The sequence below is a fragment of the Myxocyprinus asiaticus genome, chromosome 15 (genome assembly GCF_019703515.2).
Source record: "Myxocyprinus asiaticus isolate MX2 ecotype Aquarium Trade chromosome 15, UBuf_Myxa_2, whole genome shotgun sequence".
Lineage (NCBI taxonomy): Eukaryota > Metazoa > Chordata > Actinopteri > Cypriniformes > Catostomidae > Myxocyprinus > Myxocyprinus asiaticus.
The window spans coordinates 11,755,985-11,779,557 of record NC_059358.1 but is presented as its reverse complement, the minus strand read 5'-3'; the positions used below and the strand labels follow the sequence as shown (position 1 = coordinate 11,779,557).

General features: G+C 39.6%; 1 protein-coding gene across 1 annotated transcript in view; it reads right to left on the bottom strand.

Annotated features, from left to right (window-relative positions):
- The window catches only part of LOC127452506 (dolichyl-diphosphooligosaccharide--protein glycosyltransferase subunit STT3B-like), a 66,107-nt gene extending 44,469 nt beyond the window's left edge, over positions 1 to 21,638 (bottom strand). The window contains exon 1 of the mRNA XM_051717989.1: positions 21,125 to 21,638. Coding sequence (XP_051573949.1) covers positions 21,125 to 21,378 — 254 coding nt within the window. The 5' untranslated portion in view covers positions 21,379 to 21,638. The remainder of the gene's footprint in view (positions 1 to 21,124) is intronic.
- Between the last annotated feature and the right edge of the window lie 1,935 nt (positions 21,639 to 23,573).

The following is a 23,573-nucleotide window of genomic DNA, read 5'->3' as shown; positions in this document are numbered from 1 at the left end:
ATGCCTTTGAGTATGAAAAAAATTAAATAAAAATAAAAACACGAAATGAACAAAGCGTAATTTAAATGAAAAAAGATAACAGCAAAAACATTTGCACTCACCTGGATCTTACATAGAAAGCAATACTGATGGCATTAGGGTAATGCACATATAATCTCAGTCTACATAAAGGCTATCACATATTTACCATTTTACATGCATTTATTTAGAAAAAACAAGTGATTAATGTTGGCTTTCATAAATGATACATTACAAATTAGTTCACTATATATTTTAACACATTGCTATAATCAATATTGTTTAAATAACCATGACAAGACTGCAAAATTCTGTTTGTTTGATTACTGTCAAATGCATAAGATATGCACATAAAATGTAGGAAACGGGTACCTTATCGTCATCTCTTGCTGTGTGTCAAATAAGGATGTGCGAGTCAAGTTTATTTCCAACCTTACAAGCTTGGTGCTGTATGCTTCAGGATCGCACATGAGCTAGTATTAGACGGGAACTAGTTCCTGCATCTAGTTCCGGCAGGGACTAGCAGGGACCTGCTAAACAGCCAATTCCTGCCCGCCTGGATACCACCATAATTCTTCTCTCATCCAACACATCAACCACACATATCCACAGCGCCAATATATATATTTTTTAATAAAAATTCCAAGTACTGTTTTATGGCCAATAGGTAACACAGTATTTATGGCCAGAAATGTTCTCAATTCACCCACCATCAACAGGTGTGCCAAAAAGTTAATAATCCTGATCCAAACAGAGCCGTAGCCTAGCGGGCTGCGCTCATGACATGTGGTGCTGATGCGTGACCCGAGTTCGACTCCTGGAAAACACTTCCCCAGAGCTGACTATTCAAGCTACATGCCCATGCACTTTTGTGAGTGTTGTTTATTCTTCTAGTGGACTAAAATTGATGTATCCTCAAGAGAAACAGTCTGAGGATGTTTCTTGGCTTTTTGTTCCTACACTAACCTCTCTTCTCTTCAAAAAGCCAATTACTTTGATCTAATAAGGCACTACTCCATCCCTTCCAACATTAAAGAAATGGTCTGATGGTTAGCTCTCTGCAGGTTAGCATAGGGCCAACATATCTGACCTTAATCAGCATTCCCCAACAAACACACACATCAATTACTTATTACAACATCAAGTTCAGACTAGGGATGTGTGGAACGACTTATTTCACTGAAGTTTAAAAGAAATTGAGTCGACTTGTTTAAAAATAAACCCTCAGAAAAAGAGTCAAAAAACACTGTGCATTTATGCAACCTATTTAAAATACTTCCGATAGCCAAATCCAACGCTAAATTTTGCTGAAAAAGGGGCATTTATCTGCGACGTGCTTGCCTTGCATTATTGTCATTGTAGGCTACATTAAATTTGGAACAATACATGATTTTAATGAATCAACGTTAACGAATACAAGCATATTCATTGAAGACAACTGAATGAATAGTGCAGGACAAATAGCAACTCTAATGGCCTGTTCTAAACGGAACACCAAGTAAAAGTTACTTAATATAGGCCTAGTAAAACTGTCAGGACACTGTTGCAAATAATTAACATGTAAGCCAATCTATGAGAAAAAAAAAAGAAATGCGCTAAAACGTTGCACGTATTTCATGAATTGCATTAACCTATGATCTAATATGACAGCAGTTCAGTTAAAAACATTAACCAATAAGTTAGTGTAAAAAATAAAATAGCTATAGGATAGAAAAAAAAATAGGCCAGTAAGAAATGTACAAAAAAACAAATGTATTGTTCTAAACATGACATGCCCGCAGAATAAAAGATAGTTTGCAGTCATCGTTGCAAATAGCCTTGTTGATCAGGAGGGTAACAAATGGTATACCTAGCCAAAAACAGTCATTTTCATAGCTACTCAAAAACAAATGTTATGAAAAAAAATTAACACGTAAACATGGTCTTGTGAAAGACGTAGGTAGCAGAAGAGACAGACAGGAGCTGACTCACCTGAGGCAGTTGTCCTGCACTTGAAAAAGCCCACTCGGCAGGAAAATAACTTGCAAGCACACACAGATTTAAAGACGACTCAAATGTGAAAACATCCATAGCAACTTGCAAGCCAAGTTTCGGATATCTGCTTTATCATCAAATTATCATTTAATGATAAAATTGAATTAAAACTGTCAAATACAGAATTCAGAAAAAATTAAACTGAAAACAGAATTTGGGAAAACATAAAATTGATTTAATATGCCCTTATACACTGAAAAAATAAACTTAAACTAGTCATTTTCCAAAGACTTATATTTAACTTATATCTATAAACAATTAACCCAAAAACTAAAATTTAAGTCAAGGCCCCTACCAGCACTTCCACAATAAAAACCACAGAAAAGCTCACATACTTGAGCTTAATGACAGAAATAAGCATTAAACCATCACCAAAGTGCCCACTAAACTATGTCAGCACAGGAGATGGTGTGCTGCTTAAGCACAGCGCTTCACTTCAACCACTTGAGTCACTTGAATGGAAGGTGTAGTATAGCATCCTTCAAAGGGCCAGTGTACAACAGGCATCAATGGCCAGTTGCAAAGACCTGATCTTAACAATACAGGCACTTCGTGAATCCATGAAAAGTTGCTTAGCCGTGAAGAATTGGAGTTAGAGCCAGGTCGGAGGCTTTTACTTCCTTCGAGGAGTGACATGGGTTCAGCCAAGTTTGCTCTTTTTACCTGCTCCATTAAAAATGGGTCTGTCTAAGCAAGACTGCTCGAGGCACAGCGACTCAGCAGAAAGAGGTCTGATAGCTGAATAATATATAGGAGAGTTATGGTTTATAAAATGAGATGTGCTGTCCTCCGTGCATTAAATATGTCAAGAGTAAAATTTAGTGCCAGTGCATCATGGAATACTCATTTGCATGAAAGACAAGAAAGGGTTTTAATCCAAGAACTTTGTAAGAGTTTGTCAGACTGAAAACTCTGTTAGTCCAAAAGTTCATAGGGGTAGTACACAATAAAATAAAGTATGCAAAATAGCTATTTGGATATTCTGCCAAAAATCTTTTTGTGACTTATGTTGAAAAATAAAATTTGGAACAATGCTTGAACTAGGAGCCACTTAAGTCAGGGACCAAAGGGTGGGATAATATCTGCCCCACATAAACTTTTCAAAACAACAACTTTCATTTTTTTAAAAGCAACAGCTATTCTGGCTGATGCAACAAATCAAGATTGCGGCAGTTATATTAAATAAAGCTGTCTATACTGGAAACGACAAATGCAGCATGTCACGACTTGCCAGATACACGTTCCAATTCTTGTTGTGATGCACAGCTAACTCCAACCACTTTGTATCCCTGTCCTAAAAAGTGTCATTGCGATTATTTTGAAAAATATTGCGATTGTGATTTTAACTATGATATGATAAACAAAACTATTACGTGATTTCTTTTAAACCAAAATTTCATATTTTTACCCATGTTCCTCCGTCAGTAAAAAGACTTGCTTAAAGGTGCTTAAAGGTTATTGATATAACTAGAGTTTTCATCTCATGTGAGTGCTCCTAATTTTATACATATGTTTCATAGGAGTAAAACTTTTTCAATTAGGAAAATAATGCTGAGCACCTTTAAGTAAGTTCAAATAATCATTGTTCATGAGATGTTCTTAAAGCTGACCAGATCAAAAAGCAACCTATGAGGATGCAGAACAGGTGAATCAAATTGTGGAAACAATTCAAATACAGCTTTGGCATCCTTCAAAATGTTCATAGCCATAGTGACCTTAACTCTGTAAAAGAAAAGCCAAAAGAATGACAAAAGATTTAATAACTGAACTGGGTCAGACGAACAGATCAGTCAGCTGTAACTGATTCAGTGACTGTTTTTTGACTTTGAGAAATTGGGGCTTCAGAAACCCATGAAATGCCTGGGTAGATTTAAAAAACCCAATTCATGCGTCAAGCATGTCAGATCAGTCTGAATGATTTAAGCATTGATCAAGCCACATACTGAAAAAAAAAAAATTCTTTTAAAAAAAATGGGAGGAAACCATACAGCCAATGGCAAACTCACATCTCACTTCCTTTGTGTTAATTTCCTGGAGATTTAATCCAACATAAAAGAACCGATTAAATCTGAGGAACGATCCGGAAGTTTTTGCGGATGAGGACCAGGAGTACGTCCCGCCTGACATGAGCACATCAAAGCGACGCTCTTGGAATCACTTTGAGGGCCCATAATTGGCGAGGGGAAAAGCTTGTGCTGTGAATGCAAAGCAGATCAGCAAAGTGAGCACATCCTAATTAAACCTATTCCATTTCAGCACACAAAGATGCCGACAACTCATTGTGCACCACACACAGAACAAATAACTTGGGGCGAAAACCCATAGTGAATAATATTTAGCATATCGCTGTTTGAGGACGAATTAGAAAACCTCATTCAGCTATAATTAGGCAATCAGTGCCACTTTGAATTGTACATTTCAATAGCTAGACAAGGCAACTGATATGTTTGTCATGAACTACATTTCTCAGTAGCCTAATTCTTCACTTAAAAATGCTGGTAGTCTAAGAATCTCAAGGCTTAAAGGGATAGCTCACCCAAAAATGAAAATTCTCTCATCATTTACTTACCCTTATTCCATCCCAGAGGTGTGACTTTCTTTAATCTGCTGAACTCAAATGACAATTTTTAGAAGAATTTCTCAGCTCTTTTGGTCCATACAAAGCAAGTGAATGGGTGCCAAAATTTTGAAGCTCAAAAAAAAAAACAAAAAAATCAGTATACACAAGTCAGTATAAAAGTAATCCATAAGACTCAAGTGGTTAAATCAATGTCTTCAGAAGCGATATGATAGGTGTGGGTGAGAAACAGATCACTTTCACATTCTTCTTGTGTTTATGATGATTCACATTCTTCTCTGCACATCACCCCCTGCTGGGCAGGGTGAATTTCTAGCAAAAAATGATTTAAATATTGATCCGTTTCTCACCCACACCTATCATATCACTTCTGAAGACATGGATTTAACTAATGGAGTCGTATGGATTACTTTTATGTTTACTTTAAGTGATTTTTGGAGCTACAAAAGGTCTGATCACCATTCTCTTGCATTGTACGGCCCTACAAAGCTGAAATATTTTTTCTAAAAAATCATAATTTGTGTTCTGCAGAAGAAAGGAAGTCATAGTTTAAAATCCATGTTTTGGAGCAATTATAATATATTGTACGAGTTACTAGGAGTGGAAGAAAAAGAAAAGATTCTCAGACGCGATTCTTAAGCACAGTTAATTACCTAGACTGTGGCGGCTCGCCACAGTTTCATAATGAACCGAAAAAGTTTTTACAAATTCTCATAATAACATAAAAGATCTCTAGCATTGTGTTATGTGCTGTTGCTTCGGCAAAGCATCTCTCACTCCCAATCAGTCAAAATATAAATGTAAGCTAATAGACCTGCTGCTGTCTAGTGTCATTATAATAAAACAACCATTACAAGAAAACCACTCACTGCTCTTGATTGAGTAATTTTAGAAGCTTTAAAAAGTATTACTGTATTATAATCATACAGTAAAGACCAGTAGTAGTTTTATGTTGCATTTCATTCTGAATGTTTACTTGAATACTTGAAGAGCCTATTGCTGTAAAAAAAAAAACACTGAATTTTCTTAATTTGTTCTATTATTTTTAATCTATTTCTATTAATTGCTGTTTTTATTGTTATTTTATTACTGACTGTTTACTAGTCTAATTATTTAAGAACTTGAAACCATTCTCCCATAAGTAACATATTAGTTAGTGTTATTATTTGTTGTTGTATTGAAGCTGGTATTGAGAATCATAAAATTTCATTACAGACTACTAACATTTTGGTGCAATAACATGATGAAAAAGTAGATCTCGTTCCATAGAAGTGTGAGCATCCCTGCTGTAAATGGTGGCAATGGAGGCTTTTATATTTGACTACCATACGTGAAATAATAATTACCATATGACAATAGCCTCCTCCTTTACACAGTGCAGTTTACATTTCTGTCATAGACAATTTAATTGACTGTATAGGTGCACTATTAGGTTGGGCATCGGTCGTAATGTTAGGAAACATACAACAGAAACTTTGACATGTTCCTTGAGCATGTAACTTAAATGTACTTTTTTCTCTCCGGACAAGTAACTTTTCTTTACTCGGACAAGTGAATGACCAATTTTTCAAGAAGAGAGAGTGAAATCCACCACCAGATGAGGAAGAAACAGCTACAGAGGTAGCTAGCTAGGATAGCTAGCATAGTTAGATGGCAAGTCAATAGCCAAACAGATATTCATAGACTTTTGTCAAGAAATAAACTTGAGTAACAGTGGAATTTTAACATTACTTGTTTCTTTGTAGCAGAAGAGACAGCTTCTCCAGGTAGCAGAAGAGACAGCAGGGGCAGCAGGAGAGACAGCCTCAGCTGTTCCTCTATGAGAGTCAGACATTTAGAGAGGGGCAGCAGGTCAAGTACTTCCCACAGGGGCAGCAGGGGAGACAGCCTCCCCTGAGGGAGGGACAGCAGGTGATTTTGACCGCAGAGAAATGGGCAGTAGGTAGAGTAGTTTCAGTTCAGTTTTGGAACTGCGTTAAACTCAGTCTTGTTTACCATGCTTTGTGGGTGTGACTTTTGCTGTGTCATCACCAATCATATCTATATAACCAATGTGTTTATGATTAAATTACTACTAGAGCACAAAATTATTTACAAGAGCACAAAGTTCTTCATAGATCTAGCCTCTAAATTTTGCTCTCAAAGTGCACCAGATTGATGCACTTAACTTTTAAATGTACAACATTTTCTTATGGGGGAGCATGCCCCCTGGACCCCCCTCCACAGTCTCATAAAAACCTGTGGGAAACACTGTTAAGCAGCAGCCCCCGCTATTTGTGTCCCTTTACTATCACCTGTGGAGTGGAAAAGAGAAGCAGATATCTCATGTAGCCATCCTGATAAAAGCAACCTATAGTTGTGGTTATAGGCTAGGGAACAATTAATTCAAAATTAATAATTTAATACTGTGTTGATAAAAAAAAAAAAAAAAAATCAAAATCAAAATTGGGAGGACAAGATGCACCATGATGCATCGAAAATCATTTAATAGAATCATTACCCTTTGAATCTTAATCGAATCGTGAGGCCAGTGAAGTTTCACACCTCTACGAGTTACTACTCAATAAATGCAAAACACAGTAACTAACTATGCCACTGAAAATGGGGGAAAAGGCTTCAAAGTTTTTGGATTACTGTGGTTTGCCTTGGTTTTGTTGTGGATTTTGCAGTAATACATTTTTACAACCCATTTTCTCAGAATTTGAGCAGAATTGAGCCAAACCATTCTGTACCAGGACAGATCATAGTCTAAGAGACCCAATTTAGGTCATAACTCAATTTTGGCAAAATGTGTAGTCACTGTGTTTTGCCTTTGATGTTGTCTGGGATGCATCGGGACACATTCATACATCGAAAGTGATGTGGCACATGCATCCCTCACCACCGCAAAATGTTGATTGAGGGATCACAATGCATTATTTGTCAGTAATTAGCACTGGCCACATGTCATTGGATGTCTAGAGACGGATGCTAATACCAGGTGTAAACAGGACCCAATATAATTGTGAATTACGGTGTATGAATATTATGACATTGTTCTTTTTTTCCCCCTCTGCAAAAATATATAAATAAATAATAAAGATATCATGTGTGCATCACCTTGACAGCATGAATTTCTTGCCATGTTAACAGCAGCCTTGCATTGTGCCCTTTATTTGCACACTATAAACCCATGAGTTTGTATAGCAGTGAACCATAATAACAATATAACAATGAGCCCGGAACAACATTACAAGGTGAGCAACCTGACGGACCACACGCTGGTTTCAATAAGCAGGAGATGCTAATGTGAGACTCCAGTACGATCAAAAAAAGAACTGCCCCCATAATGTATGTTTTCACAGTTAAATGGACCGCGTTAAATGCTTCACTTCGACATAAGCAGAGATGACACTTGAGGAGACAGCTTCTCTAGCCCAGCTACTGGAGCAAATAGCAAACTGTAAAACGTATCTTAACCATTTACAGATGTGCGATTGAAACAAACCTATAGAAACCTGACAATCAAGTACCAATCACTTTACATTTTGTGAGAAAGTGAGGAAGAGCTTGTAAAAAATAATGTTTTTGTTCATTCTAATGCACATGGCTGTTCAAAAAAAAAATTTATAATTTAAATGTGTGATAGGCCTACCTTTACTTCAGACATTGTCAAATAAAATCAAAAGGATTTTTTTTCAATAGCTTAAATCATAATACGTATTTAAAATAAATAAATACAATTATTAATTAAAACAACAAAAATATTGTGTATATCACGATATATCACTATCAACAAATTGAATTAGTGATAATTACTTAGTGTTGTCACAATACCAAAATTTCAGTAGTCGGTACCAATACCAGTAGAATTTCATGGTTCTCAATAATTTCAATACCACAGCAAAAATATGTTAATATGTAAATATGTTTTTAATATGTTAAAAAAAAAAAAAAAAAAAAAAAAAAGAAAATCACTTAAAAGCTGTTGGCTCCTTAACTGAAACATTGAGGAGACAAATAATATAATTGCTTGATTTAGATTGTTGTTCAGAAACAAGATAGAAAGCAGATGAGAAGGAATATAACCCATTAATCGGAGGTTTAATAAACAGTATATATAGTTGAGAAGTAGTGTTTTGTTTGTTTTGTTCACAATTCTTATGTTTTTTGTCTTGGATGTTGTCTGCCTTATTGTCTAAGACAACCGGACTTCATATTCCTCAATGCCGACCCGCTGTTTACAAACACGCCAGCGGAGCCCTTTGTCTGGGCTGCCCGGCCGCGGAAACGCAAAAGGAAAAGGGGAAACAGAGCCGCCGTTCTCATCAGAGTAAGACGCCGCGCAAATCGACCCCCGCTACCCACTATTCTACTGACAAATGTTCAGTCTCTGCATAACAAGCTCTGCGAGCTGAAAGCGCGGATCTCTTTCCAACGAGATACAAGGGACTGCTGCATTATCTGCCTTACGGAAACTTGGATGTCTGTGGAGATTCCAGACTCTAGAACCCGCGGGTTCTCCGTGCACCGAGCGGACAGAGCGAAAGACCTCTCAGGTAAAAGCAGAGGAGGTGGTGTAGGTTTTATGATCAACAAATCCTGGTGTGATCAGAGGAACATACATTCTATCAAGTCTTTCTGCTCTCCTGATCTGGAATTTCTTATGCTTCTGTGTCGACCATTCTGGCTACCGAGGGAATTCACAGCGGTCATTATCACAGCTGTGTACATTCCCCCACAAGCCGACACAGACCGGGCACTCAAGGAACTGTATGGGAGTATAAGTGAGCAGGAAACCGCGCACCCTGAGGCCGCGTTCATTGTGAACGGGGACTTTAATAAAGCCAGTTTAAAATCAGTCGCACCAAAATACCACCAGCACATTAGTTTCAACACACGAGGGGACCGGGTTTTGGACCATTGCTACTCTCCCTTCCGGGATGGCTACAAATCCCTCCCCCGCCCACCATTTGGCAAATCGGACCACTCTTCCATTCTGCTTCTGCCCGCTTACAGGCAGAAATTGAAACAGGAAGCACCCACCCTCAGAACGATCCAGTGCTGGTCGGACCAATCAGATTCTACGCTACAAGACTGTTTTGATCACACGGACTGGGAGATGTTCCGGTCCGCCTCTGATGACGACATCGAGCTTTACGCTGATAGCGTAATGTGTTTCATCAGAACGTGCGTAGAGGATGTTGTTTCGACCAGAACAATACGGATCTATCCGAATCAGAAACCTTGGATTAATAGCAATGTTCGTGCGGCACTTAATGTGCGGACCTCCGCTTTTAATTCCGGGAACGCGGAGGAGCATAAACAAGCCAGTTATGCCCTCCGAAAAACTATCAGAACAGCAAAACGCCAGTACAAGAGCAAGATCGAAGGACAGTTTAACACCACCAACTCTAGAAGCATGTGGTAGGGAATTAACATCATCACGGACTTTAAAGGGAATAAAAACTCCGCCATGAACACCGCTGCCTCTCTCCCGGATGAGCTAAATACTTTTTATGCTCGTTTCGAGGGAAATAACACCGCCCTTGCGGAGAGCGCTCTCGCAGCTGAAGCTACAGAGGTTAGTTCACTCTCCGTCTCTGTAGCGGATGTAACACGATCCTTCCGACGGGTGAATATCCGCAAAGCCGCGGGTCCAGACGGCATTCCGGGCCGTGTCATCAGAGTGTGCGCGAACCAGCTGGCTGGTGTTTTTACGGACATTTTCAACCTTTCCCTCTCTTTGTCTGTAGTCCCCACATGCTTTAAAACATCCACCACTGTGCCTGTTCCAAAACAATCAAAAAAATCACTTTCTTAAATGACTGGCATCCTGTTGCTCTTACCTCCATCATCAGCAAATGCTTTGAGAGACTAATCAGAGATTACATCTGCTCTGTATTGTCTCTCTCTCTTGACCCGTTGCAGTTTGCTTACCGCAACAACCGCTCCACTGATGATGCCATTGCATCTACAATACACACTGCTCTCTCCCACCTGGAAAAAAAGGAACACTTATGTGAGAATGCTGTTTGTAGACTACAGCTCAGCATTCAACACCATAGTGCCCTCCAAGCTAGATGAGAAACTCCGGGCTCTGGGCTTTAACAGCTTGCTGTGCAGCTGGATCCTGGACTTCCTGTCAAGCAGACACCAGGTGGTTAGAATAGGCAGCAACATCTCCTCCTTACTGACCCTCAACACTGGAGCCCCACAGGGCTGTGTTCTCAGCCCACTCCTGTATTCCCTGTACACACATGACTGTGTGGCAACACATAGCTCCAATGCCATCATTGAGTTTGCTGATGACACGACGGTGGTAGGTCTGATCATTGACAATGATGAAACAGCCTACAGAGAGGAGGTGCACACTCTGACACACTGGTGTCAGGAGCACAACCTCTCCCTCAACGTCAGTAAGACAAAGGAGCTTGTGGTGGACTTCAGAAGAAAAGACAGAGAACACAGTCCCATCACCATCAATGGAGCACCAGCTTCAAGTTCCTGGGTGTCCACATCACTGAGGAACTCACATGGTCCATCCACACTGAAGTCGTTGTGAAGAAGGCTCATCAGCGCCTCTTCTTCCTGAGACGGCTGAGGAAGTTTGGAATGAATCGCCACATCCTCACACGGTTCTACACCTGCACTGTAGAGAGCATCCTGACTGGCTGCATCTCCGCCTGATACGGCAGTAGCACCGCCCACAACCCCAAAGCACTGCAAAGGGTGGTGCGAACTGCCAGACACATCATCGGAGGTGAGCTTCCCTCCCTCCAGGAAATATATACAAGGCGGTGTGTGAAAAAGCTCGGAGGATCATCAGAGACTCCAGCCACCCGAGCCATGGGCTGTTCTCACTGCTACCATCAGGTAGGCGGTATCAAAGCATCAGGACCCGCACCAGCCGTCTCCATGACAGCTTCTTCCCCCAAGCAATCAGACTTCTGAACTCTTGATCTCCCACGATCAAATACATCAGCACTGCACTTTATTACCCTTACTCTTATATCTCACACCGGACTGTCATAAATTATGTTACTATTATATTATGTTCTCTCTTAACAACTGACTATCAACCGACAGCCTGAATGTCAATACAGTACAATACTGTACATTCTATATTATATATATATATATATATATTTTACACTTTTTTATATATTTTTATTGATTAATGTGTATCTATATAGTGCGTATTGTATACTGTACAGTGTATGTTATTATTTGTATATTGTTGAGTGTAATTATGTGTATATCAGATGTTTAAATTGTGTTGTGTTAATTTGATGTTATTGTAAATTGGTATATGTCTCATCACTGTCACCACTGCTATGTTGATCGGAACTGCACCCAAGAATTTCACACACCATTGCACTTGTGTATATGGCTGTGTGACAATAAAGTGATTTGATTTTGATTTGATTTGAGAAGACACGCAAGTTTGCATTCCCATTTTTTCTCAATGTTCACACCCCTTTTATAATTTATACAAATATAAGAGATAAAATTTTTTTAGTATTGCTCTTCAGAATCTACATAAGCAGATATTTACATAAAGTATAGTATGCATATAGTAGTGTGTTGCCTTCTTGAGCATCAATGAATGTTTGCCCCTTGTGTAATAGTTGTGTACGAGTCCCTCAATTCTCAAAAGCTGGATCTCTCTCTCATAATATATATATATATATATATATATATATATATATATATATATATATATAATATATACAGACACACACACACACACACACCTTCAGACTAATCCTGAATAGTGTGCTATATCTTTTCTAACTGATCGGAATTACGGTACTCCTGTATCGGACTTCTGAACATGCCTCTTTTCACTTTGACCTCCATTCAAGGAATGAAAACTTTTTCCTGTAATAAATTCTTTAGAGTATTCAAGCTACATCCTATCACTCCACCATTCATACTTTATATCACTCCATCACTTTCTTTTTCTTTTTCTATCTTTACATCACTCCACTATTTTTATTCTTTCTTTTACTCCAACACGTTAACACCCTAGCAACTGCATACAACCTAGCAACCATTTAGTGAACCCTAGCAACCAAAACCCATTGACTGCCATTCAAAATGGCATAGATTTATATCTTCTGATCAGAATGTCATTGAGTCTTCTGGTTTGGATCTTTACACTCAGTCCAGCAAGCAGCCTTTTTAGGATCTCCCCGACGACTTCCTAGCAACCAGATGGACTTACCCTAGCAACTGTATAGCAAAACACATCTCTCTGCACCACAACATCATGGAGACTTCAAATTTGGCTTATTTGACTCAGACCAGCAAGGAGCCTTTAAATATCATGCTGGACAATACTTAGCCACACCCTAGCAACCATTTAGTGCACTCTAGCAACCAAAACCCACGGACTTCCATTAAAATGAGCTTAGATGGATATCTCCGGATCAGAGTATCATAGAGACTTCAATGTTGGCTCGTATGACTCAGGCCAGCAAGCAGCCTTGTTAGTATCATCCTGGAAACTGCCTAGTAACCAAATGAGCTCACCCTAGCATCCAAGTTACAAAACATATCTCTGCACCAGAACATCGTAGGGACTTCCAGTTTCGTTCAATGGACTCAGGGTAGCAAGGAGCCTTTTGAGTATCACCTTGGTAACTGCCTAGCAACCTGATGGGGTTAGCCTAGCAACCAAGTAACAAATCACATATCTCTGCACCAGAATATCATAGAGACTTTCTGGTTGGGTCATTATGGCGACTACGAGGTATTTAACCCAATGTGACTACCCACCCTAGCAACCGGGCCAATTGGTTGCTTAGGAAGCCTAACTGGAGTCACTCAGCACGCCCTGGATTCGAACTTGTGACTCCAGGTGTGGTAGTCAGTGTCTTAACTTGCTGAGCTACCCAATTTCTTCGATTTCAGGCATCTAGCTTTTATTTTAAATCAAGTTTTTATTTTGACATGTTTTCAACGGAAGCTTCACTTCTGACAGATAAACAGTTCGCTACATGGCCCAGAGTGATGGTTAAAGCACAAATGCTGTGATTTAATTATATAAATATATAGTCTACATGTGCTGCACGCTTCACAATGGATTAGTGCTCTGCTCAGTCATTTCATACAATGCAATGATTCTCAGTGTCTGTGGAGTTTCCTGTGTAAGCGGTCATCTTAAAATTGCAGCCTTTCACGGTTTAATAAATCACACTAGGACAGATCACGATTTTAATTTGATTAATAGCGCATATCAGTGTAAAAGGAGAAACAGAGCCATGCTCAAATACTTGTGTGAGCATTTGAAAGTGTTTTGAGCAGTGTCAGTCAGACTGCGTGCGGGTATCGGATCGAGTCGGTGCTCGGTACTACAGAAACACTGGTATCAATACATCTTTTTTTATTTTAGTACTGAATTGGTACTGAAGTACCAGTATTTTTGACAGCACTAATTGCTTATATCGCCCACCTCTACTACCCACACCATAATTAGGCCTAGACATTTTGACTATTCAAATTAAAAAGTGCAGATGACAAGATCAACATACTGTGCCTTGAAAACTAGTGATAGGCCGATATATCAGCCAGACTTATACTGTATATTGTTGTTAAATTGTATTATGATTATCACCAATTATATTGGCCATCGGCCATCCTACTCTATAGATATCTGTATCAGCCATTGAAGAAACCAATATCAGTCGACCACTACTGAAAACTTTGGCAGTCTGGATCATACACTGAAATGTTAAAGACCAGGGATCTCACCTATCAGTTGAACAGGAAGTAGTCATTTCAATATGATGGCTTAGAAACACATATATGAAGGGGTCACAAACCTGAATTAAGGAGCTGAGACTTCAGGGATGCTACAGCTGAAGACAGCATACAACATCCAATTCCATTTTCAAACACCATTATTACCATGTGAGTTACCACTGTTCTTTAAAAATGCTTTGAGACGGTGACACAAAGCCAGTAATAAGCTGACCTGTGCTTGGCCTCCCCTCCTCCGTATTGGGACTAATTAATACGGGGACTTATTTTCAAGGTCAGCCGGAGGCTAAAAGGCCCTGTGGTCCTCAAAACATTATAATTCTTCTCATATCCTAGAATAAAAGCAGAATCTCATTCAGAGATACAAAAGAGAGGCTCAACTTGGAGATAAGTGGCACTCAAATGCTTCTTCAGATCAGAATGCCAGTCACAGACAATAGAGTCCCGGTCAGGGAGATACAGGATGAAAGCTCAATTAAACACAGGAGTGGATGGATAATGCCAGATGGATAGAGATGGCGAAGAGGAAGATAAGAGAGGGATTCAAAGAAAATGGGGGGAGCCAAATTGGAAATGTGAGATTTGCATTTCTGCTGTTGTTTTCAGTGTGCCAACAGATTATAGCACTCTTATTTGTCTTGGAGAGTAACAAGAACATAAGCCAGAGGAAGAGAGAGAGAAAAAAGACAGAAGGAATACACTGGAGGAATTAAGGGTAGAAAAGCAGAACATGACATACAGCATCCAGAAATGAGAAAGGACAGAGCAGGCTTGGGGCAGTGTGCTGGTTCTAAATGAGACCCAGAGACAAAGTGTGTTTGCTCTGAAATTATCTGGACATGAAGCAATTTTTCATTTGGGCTCTTGAATCAATAAAGCCGCTGGCTGAAAATGCAGAAGAGTTGCTTGAACAAAGTGTAGGAAAACAGAAAGGAGCTCTCAGAGTTATTACGATCTCCAAACACTTAAGACGGTCGGTCAGCCACCAATCTTCTTTAAATGATGTGACACGATAGGCTGAGACAGGATGAGTCAACTTTCAGTATTTGTTGGTTTTCATTCTGAAAAAAATTGCATCACCACCTGGTGCCAATGGGGGTAACATCAAACTACTATTTCAAAAGCTTACTCCAACACACTTAAAGACCCCATAAAATGGTTCGTCGAGTGCCATTTTCTTTCCTGTGTTGACATATTTTGACGTATTAAAACAAGTTAGGGCGGGACATACGAACAGACAATAGCCTTTTATGACAAAAGCAATGAAGACACTTTCAAAATGAAATTCCAGCCACTTCTTTTGCACCAATAGATGATTGGGAATGGAAATAAAGTATGAGTGTTTATGCAGTTGAAGACACACTATGATGTGCTATTGCTAGTTGGTAGTACGCAGCATTTATTAAAGACCAAAACATACTCTATGCAAGTACATGAACAGGCAGTTCTAGCTACGCAAGCTCGATTTCATGCATATGGCTTCAGGCTGCGACTAAAATAGTCGCAAATGTGACCAAAAATTATTGATTGCGACAAAGTCTGTGCTCGGTACTACAGAAACAAATGACCCCTTTGAATAAACCACCAAGGAGCTTTATATAGCTTTATACCGTTTGTGCCGTTGAAGAGATGGTAAGTCTATCCCTCATAGCCTCGTTGTCATTCCCATAAAAAAATCAAAGTTGGCGCTAGCGTGAGTAAGATCTAGTCATGGACTAGACTAAAATTTTATTTAATGGGGTGGGGTCCTTTAAGACCTGATTTTCCTCCACTGAAGAATTTTATGATTTTCATCGTTTTTATTGGTTTTAAAAGTCTGGACCTCAAAGACTTATGGACAAATGATTGACAGTTTTCCTCCAGTGTACATATGTTCTGTTCAAATGATGTTTGAAATTAGGAAATAAACTGGCCTTGTTTGCCTTCAAATATTTCTAAGGATTAGGCCTACTTAAATCACCAAGAGCCTTAAATCACAGTCCCAACTAAATTTTACTGATGGGTACAGTCAGATTCTTAGATGAAATGAAAAATAAATTATCTAATGCAATCAAGTAGTTATATTAGGTAATAATTAACTGCAGTTATTAATAAACCAACTTCTGAGTATGTGAATGACTATATTTGTCAGCCACCAATGAAGACCATTTTTGACAAAGAAAAAACCCTGTCTTCTATGGATAAAGTTCTGTGTAGGCAATACTAGCTACACCTTGAACCAGCATAAAACTATTTTGCATGCAGAAAATCGAGTGAGTGTCAATGGTCTTAAATTCATGTCTAAGCTCAGTCTGTGTCCAGGAAACCAACTACCCAGAGGGAACTGCAACCCAACCTCTACAAAGGGACTTGAGAGCTAACATTCACAGTTAAAAGCTTCTCAACATTCGTATGACTAACAGAGCTGGAAAATCAATCTTGAGCAAGGCACGCCTGCCAGTAAAAAAGAAAAACTCCTTCTGCATGTCAAGCTAGATTACTGAAATAGCACACAATAGCTTGAGTGGTGTCAATGGCACACTCGAGAGCACACAACAAAGATAAACACAATGAATCAGTCCAAGTGTGCGAAAAGGGCAAGAACTGTTTACATTCTTAAATAAATCAACCAGTAAATTACATCAGAGATTGTAGCTTGAACAGAGTCCAATCTCCCAAAATGGCAGAAAAGGCTATGAAAAGGATTATCAGAGATTACGTAATCAAAATCAGACTGATGACACAATTTCAAAAAACAGGGCTCTCAGACATGGCATAGACAAATGTTATACACTGATCAGCCACAACATTAAAACCACCTGTTAATGCCAGATGGGTTGGTTTGAGTATTTCTGTAACTGCTGATCTCCTGGGATCTTCACGCACAACAGTCTCTAGAATTTACTCCGAATGGTGCCAAAAACAATAAAACATTCAGTGAGCGGCAGTTCTGTGGACAGAAATGCCTTGTTGATGAGAGAGGTCAATGGAGAATGGCCAGACTGGTTCGAACTGACAAAGTCTATGGTAACTCAGATAACTGCTCTGTGCAATTGTGGTGAGAAGAATATCATCTCAGAATGCTATTCTGAGATGCAGGTTGGTGCTGTTTTGGCGGCACAAGGGGGACCTACATAATATTAGGCAGGTGGTTTTAATGTTGTGGTTGATCGATGTACACACCTTTGTGTAAATGTGATCTGTGGCATCATCTTCCTAATAGTATGACATCTCAAACATACATAATCGACAAAGAGATTCAAATATACTTGCCCCATTGAGTATCAGCGCAACAGAAAAATTCAAGGTAGCACTGCACTAAATAAATTATCATACCATTTCAGGATATGCTGCGTGTATTACGAATGCTCTGAATGGAAATTAGGCTAATGACAAAGGCATTGCTGGCTGTGCCATTATATGTATATGGTTTAGAAAATCATCCAAATAAATTTAGAGGGCCATTAGCAAATAGCAATGCCTCGTTTGCTAATTAATGTACTCACCCAATTGGTGTAGCCCATTTCTGGCTTTACAGCACTGGATAGCCTACATACAAAACCCTGTTCGGAACAGGATTGTAATCTTACGGCAAAAGCACATGTCGGTTTTCTGCACGCTGGCAAGTCTCGCATGAACATTTCGTCTTCAGCACAGTCCGCTTCTTTGCATGCATTGACTGTGCTTAAAGAGTATCAAAGCAGTCGTAGTGTGCATCCATCGAATGCATCTGTATGTGTATATTGCACAGTACTGAGTGAGTAGTAAGCTAGTACTCCATTCTTAACACAGCAAATGAGAGACTGTTCCTGATCATCGACAGTAGAGAAAACAACAAGTGGAGACTAAAACCCCGTTTACACATGGTATTAAGATGCGTCATTGGTGATCTGATCACATGCGGTCAGATGAGACACGAGTCCCCTGTGACCACTTGTGTTCGGATTTCATGGGGAGGATCTCTTTTTTACATCAGTGTTATTTAATGACATTAAAGTGCAGCAAAATCATAAACGACAAAGTGCAAAAAAACTGCACGCTGTTACTCCCAGATGCATCTGAAATTTGATCCAAGCAAAATCTGAAAATTTCAAGCAGAATTATCCATTATTTTAGTGGATTACCTGTACTAAAGGAGCGTCTGATGTTCGTGCTTCTCATCTGTGTTGACATCAGACACACTGAAGATATGTGAAGTTCTTGTGTATGTATTCGCTTTTTTACATTTTTTTTTTTTTTTTTTACAAGCCACTCGTAACCAGCACAGTTAACACTGTTTTAGCGTAGCGGTTGATTGACAGGTGAGGGGTGGTGCTTCACTGCTGTCCAGGATGCATAAAGGATGGATTAGCATTTACACTTCAAATGCGATGTGGTCACGTACGTTTTTGACCACATTCGTATGTAGTTTTTGTGATCCGATCACAAAATGTTTTAGACATCGTTAAGACCTGTATTTAGTGCTGACCACATGTGATCAGATCACCAAAAATGCATCTTAATACCAGGTGTAAATGGAGTCTATGGCCCAATGTATTTGTGGTTACACATTTTACCATGTGCAGCTTTAGACAAGCAAACTTCTTAATTTGAATCAAGTGATCAGTTCTGTTAAGTGTCTAATCACTCATATTTCCAAAAGCTACTGAGTCATGCTAATGAGTAACATAAGCAGGGGTTAAAAGGCACTGCAATGAGATGATATGAAAAGGAGATAAGCAGGAAAAAATATATAATTCACTTTTTTGCACAGTAACAAACTGTGTGAGTTGTACTGTAGGATTTGCCTACTGGTAAAGCCTGCTCATCTATCTGTGGCCTTTGAAAAAGAAAAACTGAATTTCTCATTTGACCAGATATTCGACTTACTCTGCCTGTACTGTAAAACAAAGCAACAAACCCTGGATCAAGCTTAGCATTTATAAGATGCATAGTGTTTTATCAAATAAAAACAAGAATCACTAAACAGTTTACTAAGTTAATGAAAATTACACTTATAAAATACAAAAAAACAATCAAATCTAAAACCTGAATGGTGGCCAGAATTCTGAAGGTCAAAATATCACATAAAGGCATCATAAAAGTAATCCATTCGACTCCAGTGGTTTAATCAATGTCTTCTGAAGCGATCCAATCGGCTTTGGGTGAGAACAGACCAAAAAGTAATTCCTTTTTCACTATAAATCTTGACAGCAGTCTCCTGATATCAAACTCGATTACACTTCCTATAGGGGCATCTATCATGTGTTGAGCACTAGGAAGTGTAATCAAGCTTGGAATAATGATCGTGCCGAGGACTGCAATGGCAAGATGTTCAGTGAAAAAAAGAGTTACATGTTGGTTTGTCCTCACCTAAAATCGATTAGATCGCTTCAGAAGAAATAGATTAAACCACTGGAGTAGTCTGGATTACTGTTATACTGCCTTCATGTCATATTTAGACCTTCAGAGTTCTGGCACCATTCACTTGCATTGTATGGACCTACAGAGCTAAGATATTCTTCTAAAAATCTTTATGTTCTGCAGAAGAAAGAACTTCATAAACATCTGGGATAGCATGAGGGTGAATAAATAAGAACATTTTCATTTTTGGGTGAACTATCCCTTTAATGCAGAGTACCATGACCCTTTACCAGTGAAGGCTGTAAACCAGATAATTGAGACTGTGCCTTGAAATCATGTAAATGATACATGATTTTTCAAGATGTTATTCTCATAGTAAGACATGTCAAATTCCCAGCTTTGTCCAACTGATATTGTTTAGGCCGCAATACATTAAAAGGAATAATAAATGACAATTAAGCTTGCCTTGCCAAAATGCTTTTCTTTACAAATCTTAAAAAAAAAAACCCATTGTAAATGTGCAAAATACGGTCACGTGACCTTAAAGTTTTAAACCTAAAGTTGTCATAAGTTTCAAACATGTTCATTGCTTTTAACTGAGGACACAAGCTAAATAAATTGCTGTAGGGCTGTATGTAGGAAGCGAGTGCACTGCACGAGGACTTGAGATTAATTCAAACCAATAAATAACAGACAACATGTGATTGCCAAAAATACACTAAAGCAGTTAAAAGGTAGTGCGCGAAAACTACTTTGTGTGTCAACAGCAACGATCAACCGAATACGAGACACTTTAAACTTCGCGCGAACATTCCAATACTTAGTCACGCGCTAAAAACACACATTTGGCTTTCATTAAGAATAGTTTTCTAGTGGAGAAAAAAATGAAAATACGAGAATAATTATAGATCGTTTGGTTAATACTGTACAATAACTTGAATATATGTCATCAACAAACATAACAGATCTCTGGCTGATGTACATTCAAATATGAATCAAAGATTAATAACCTCGCTATTTAAATGAATTTGTAGACACCAACGTTTCTTCATGAGTTGATGGAATTGCTTTATTCCTTGCCATTTCCTCGTTGTTTTCTAATGGTACCTTGCGCTTCAGTTAATCAGGAAGCAACTATGATTGTACGCTGCTATCACATTAAGTAAAGTGAAATCATTTTGTTCACCGTGCATTTCCAAAAGATGCAAATGCCATCATTAACGTGCTGCAGACAATACGCTTCCTAAAACAACTACACCGAGATGAATAAAGCATCGCAGCATCTTTGTGCATCATCACACACACTGACTGCTACCGATGACACATGGAACCGCGCTCACGAATTCCATTCATTCTCTTGCATTACATCCAAAAACATCAGATTTTAAATGCGCCACTAAGTTTAAACGCGAAGTCTTTACTCACCATGGGTCAAACTCGTGAATGATGCTCTCGAAACGAATAACTGCGAAAAGTCGAGAGCTGAACCCTGCCAACCAGGCCAGAAAGAGAATGGTGAACGACAGCAACGACTGCCATCCCGCCGGCTGCGTCAGTCCCCCGGACAGGCCTCCGCTACATCCAGCTGGGGAATTGGTCCGCCCGCTGCCCGAGACCGAACCTCCGGCGTTGGAGCTCGCTTTGTGCTTACAGTCGGAGGCAGTGTGGTGTTCCGCCATGTTCTGAGCGAGCCGTGCTGGTGGAGGATTTGGTTAGGAAAGCACTTCCCACCGCCACGCACCCCTCTATCCACCAACCCGCTCCCTCCTCGTCTCCTATATTACTCCGCAAGCAGGGCTATGTTCCAGCTGCTGCAATTTGTCCTTTAATATGTACTATTTGTATTTATTTGCACTAGATTTCGCGTCTGCGTAGCATGCTAACCGGCTTGCACCATTCAGAACACGAGATACGCCAGTAAGTGGGGGTGAACAGGGCGTATCAACTCGGTAGTACAGCAGGAAGAATCTTTCAGCCTCTCATAGCGAGACAGGTAGAACAAGGCGGGTCCGGCGCTATAGACTTTCAGCCAATCCGCTGCAAGTCGATGACTGACAGAAGCTCTCTCAGCCAATCCGCTGCAAGTCGATGACTGACAGAAGCCATCGACCAGCCAATGGGAGCTCTCACACTATGAATCGTTGATAAACTGAAACGGAACAACGCTCACTGGAAAATGGCCAATCTTGTGCCTGGATTTCTGTGCGTGGAAGCTTTTTGGAGCCAATGAGCATGGATTGATGCCGAAGTATTGACCAATAAAATAAATGAGTTTTGCAAATGAAAAAAAAAAAAAAAAATGCTTCTGCCACTGGCCACAACGCATAGATGTCAAACGAGCAATAATGTTTGAGTTCGCCATTTAAAACGTTTTGCATACAAACACTAAAATAAAAAGAGCACTTTAAATATGTAAGACTATTTTGGCGTCTTGTAATAAGAGAAAAATAACTGAAGATCTGGAAATGGAGAGTTTTCATGTGTATTGTTACTTTAAACAGACGCACAAGTAGCTGTAATAACCTGCTGGGCATTACTGTCTGCCGCACCTCCACCAGTGCCTTCAGCCTAGCTGCGGGATCATCAGCCGGGAGCCACCTATCTTCAATTGTTTCACCCCATTTATCCCGGAACATCTCCTGGTGTGGGGGTGGGTGTTGCGGTCAAGGACGTCTCCCTGCCATCCCCTGCAGCTGGACACCGGATCCCCTCTAACGCCTCTCATCCTTGCTTTCCCATCCACACATCCTTCCTTCACGAATTACTTGGGTTCTATATGTATATATTAGTAGTATATTTTACATTTTTCACGTTTTTGCACATTTCTATATATGTTTTACGACAGCTATTGGTTGCGCCTAATTACTTATTTTAGGTTGCTTGCTAGTTTAGTATTTGATAAGGCCTTTTTTGTAACGTCAAAGACACAATATGACCCTCTTATTGCACAATAAACCTTTGACTGAGTTGCTGCAGAAGAGGAAAGGTACATCAAACTGAATTGGATTTTCACAGATCAAGAAAGCCATTCTCAAGCACCTGCAATACTTCAAGCATTACTCCCTTCTAAACCACCTTTATATATAATCTAGGGTCAGACGGTATGCTTAATGCATGTAATACTACAATAAAAGCTTAATTCAATTTTTATGCAACTGTCTTGGAAGCATTGGTAGATTCCGTAGTAAAATATTGGAAAAACTTTTCACTCCACTATCCGTGCCACATGATAGTGATCTGAAATTTACAAAGTGAATTCTTTGCCTTGATCAACTTCTCTGTACTCCATTCAAAACATGATCCCAATTTTAGGCTCAACCACTGAAATCACTTTACAATGGCATGCCAGGCTCTGTTTGCTTGAGTCTACCATTCCCCCCCCTCCCCCCTCCCCCAACCCCCAGGCCCCCTAGTTGAGATCTACACAATCTATTTTCATTTAAGTCTCTTTTAATTCCTGTTCTGTTATTTACATTTATTTAATCCCCTTTTCTCCCAATGTTGGAATGCCCAATTCCCACTAGTTTAGTAGGTCCTCGTGGTGGCGCGGTTACTCATCTCAATCCAGGTGGCGGAGGAAAAGTCTCAGTTAACTCCGCTTCTGAGACCGTCAATCCACGCATCTTATCATGTGGCTCGTTGTGTATGACATCGCGGAGACTCAGCATGTGGAGGTTCATGCTATTCTCCGGGATCCATGCACAATTTACCACGCACCCCATTGAGAGTGAGAACCACTAATCGCAACAACGAGGAGGTTACCCCTTGTGACTCTACCCTCCCTAGCAGCCAATTTGGTTGCTTAGGAGACCTGGCTGGAGTCACTCAGCACACCCTGGATTAGAACTCGCAACTCCAGGGGTGGTAGTCAGCA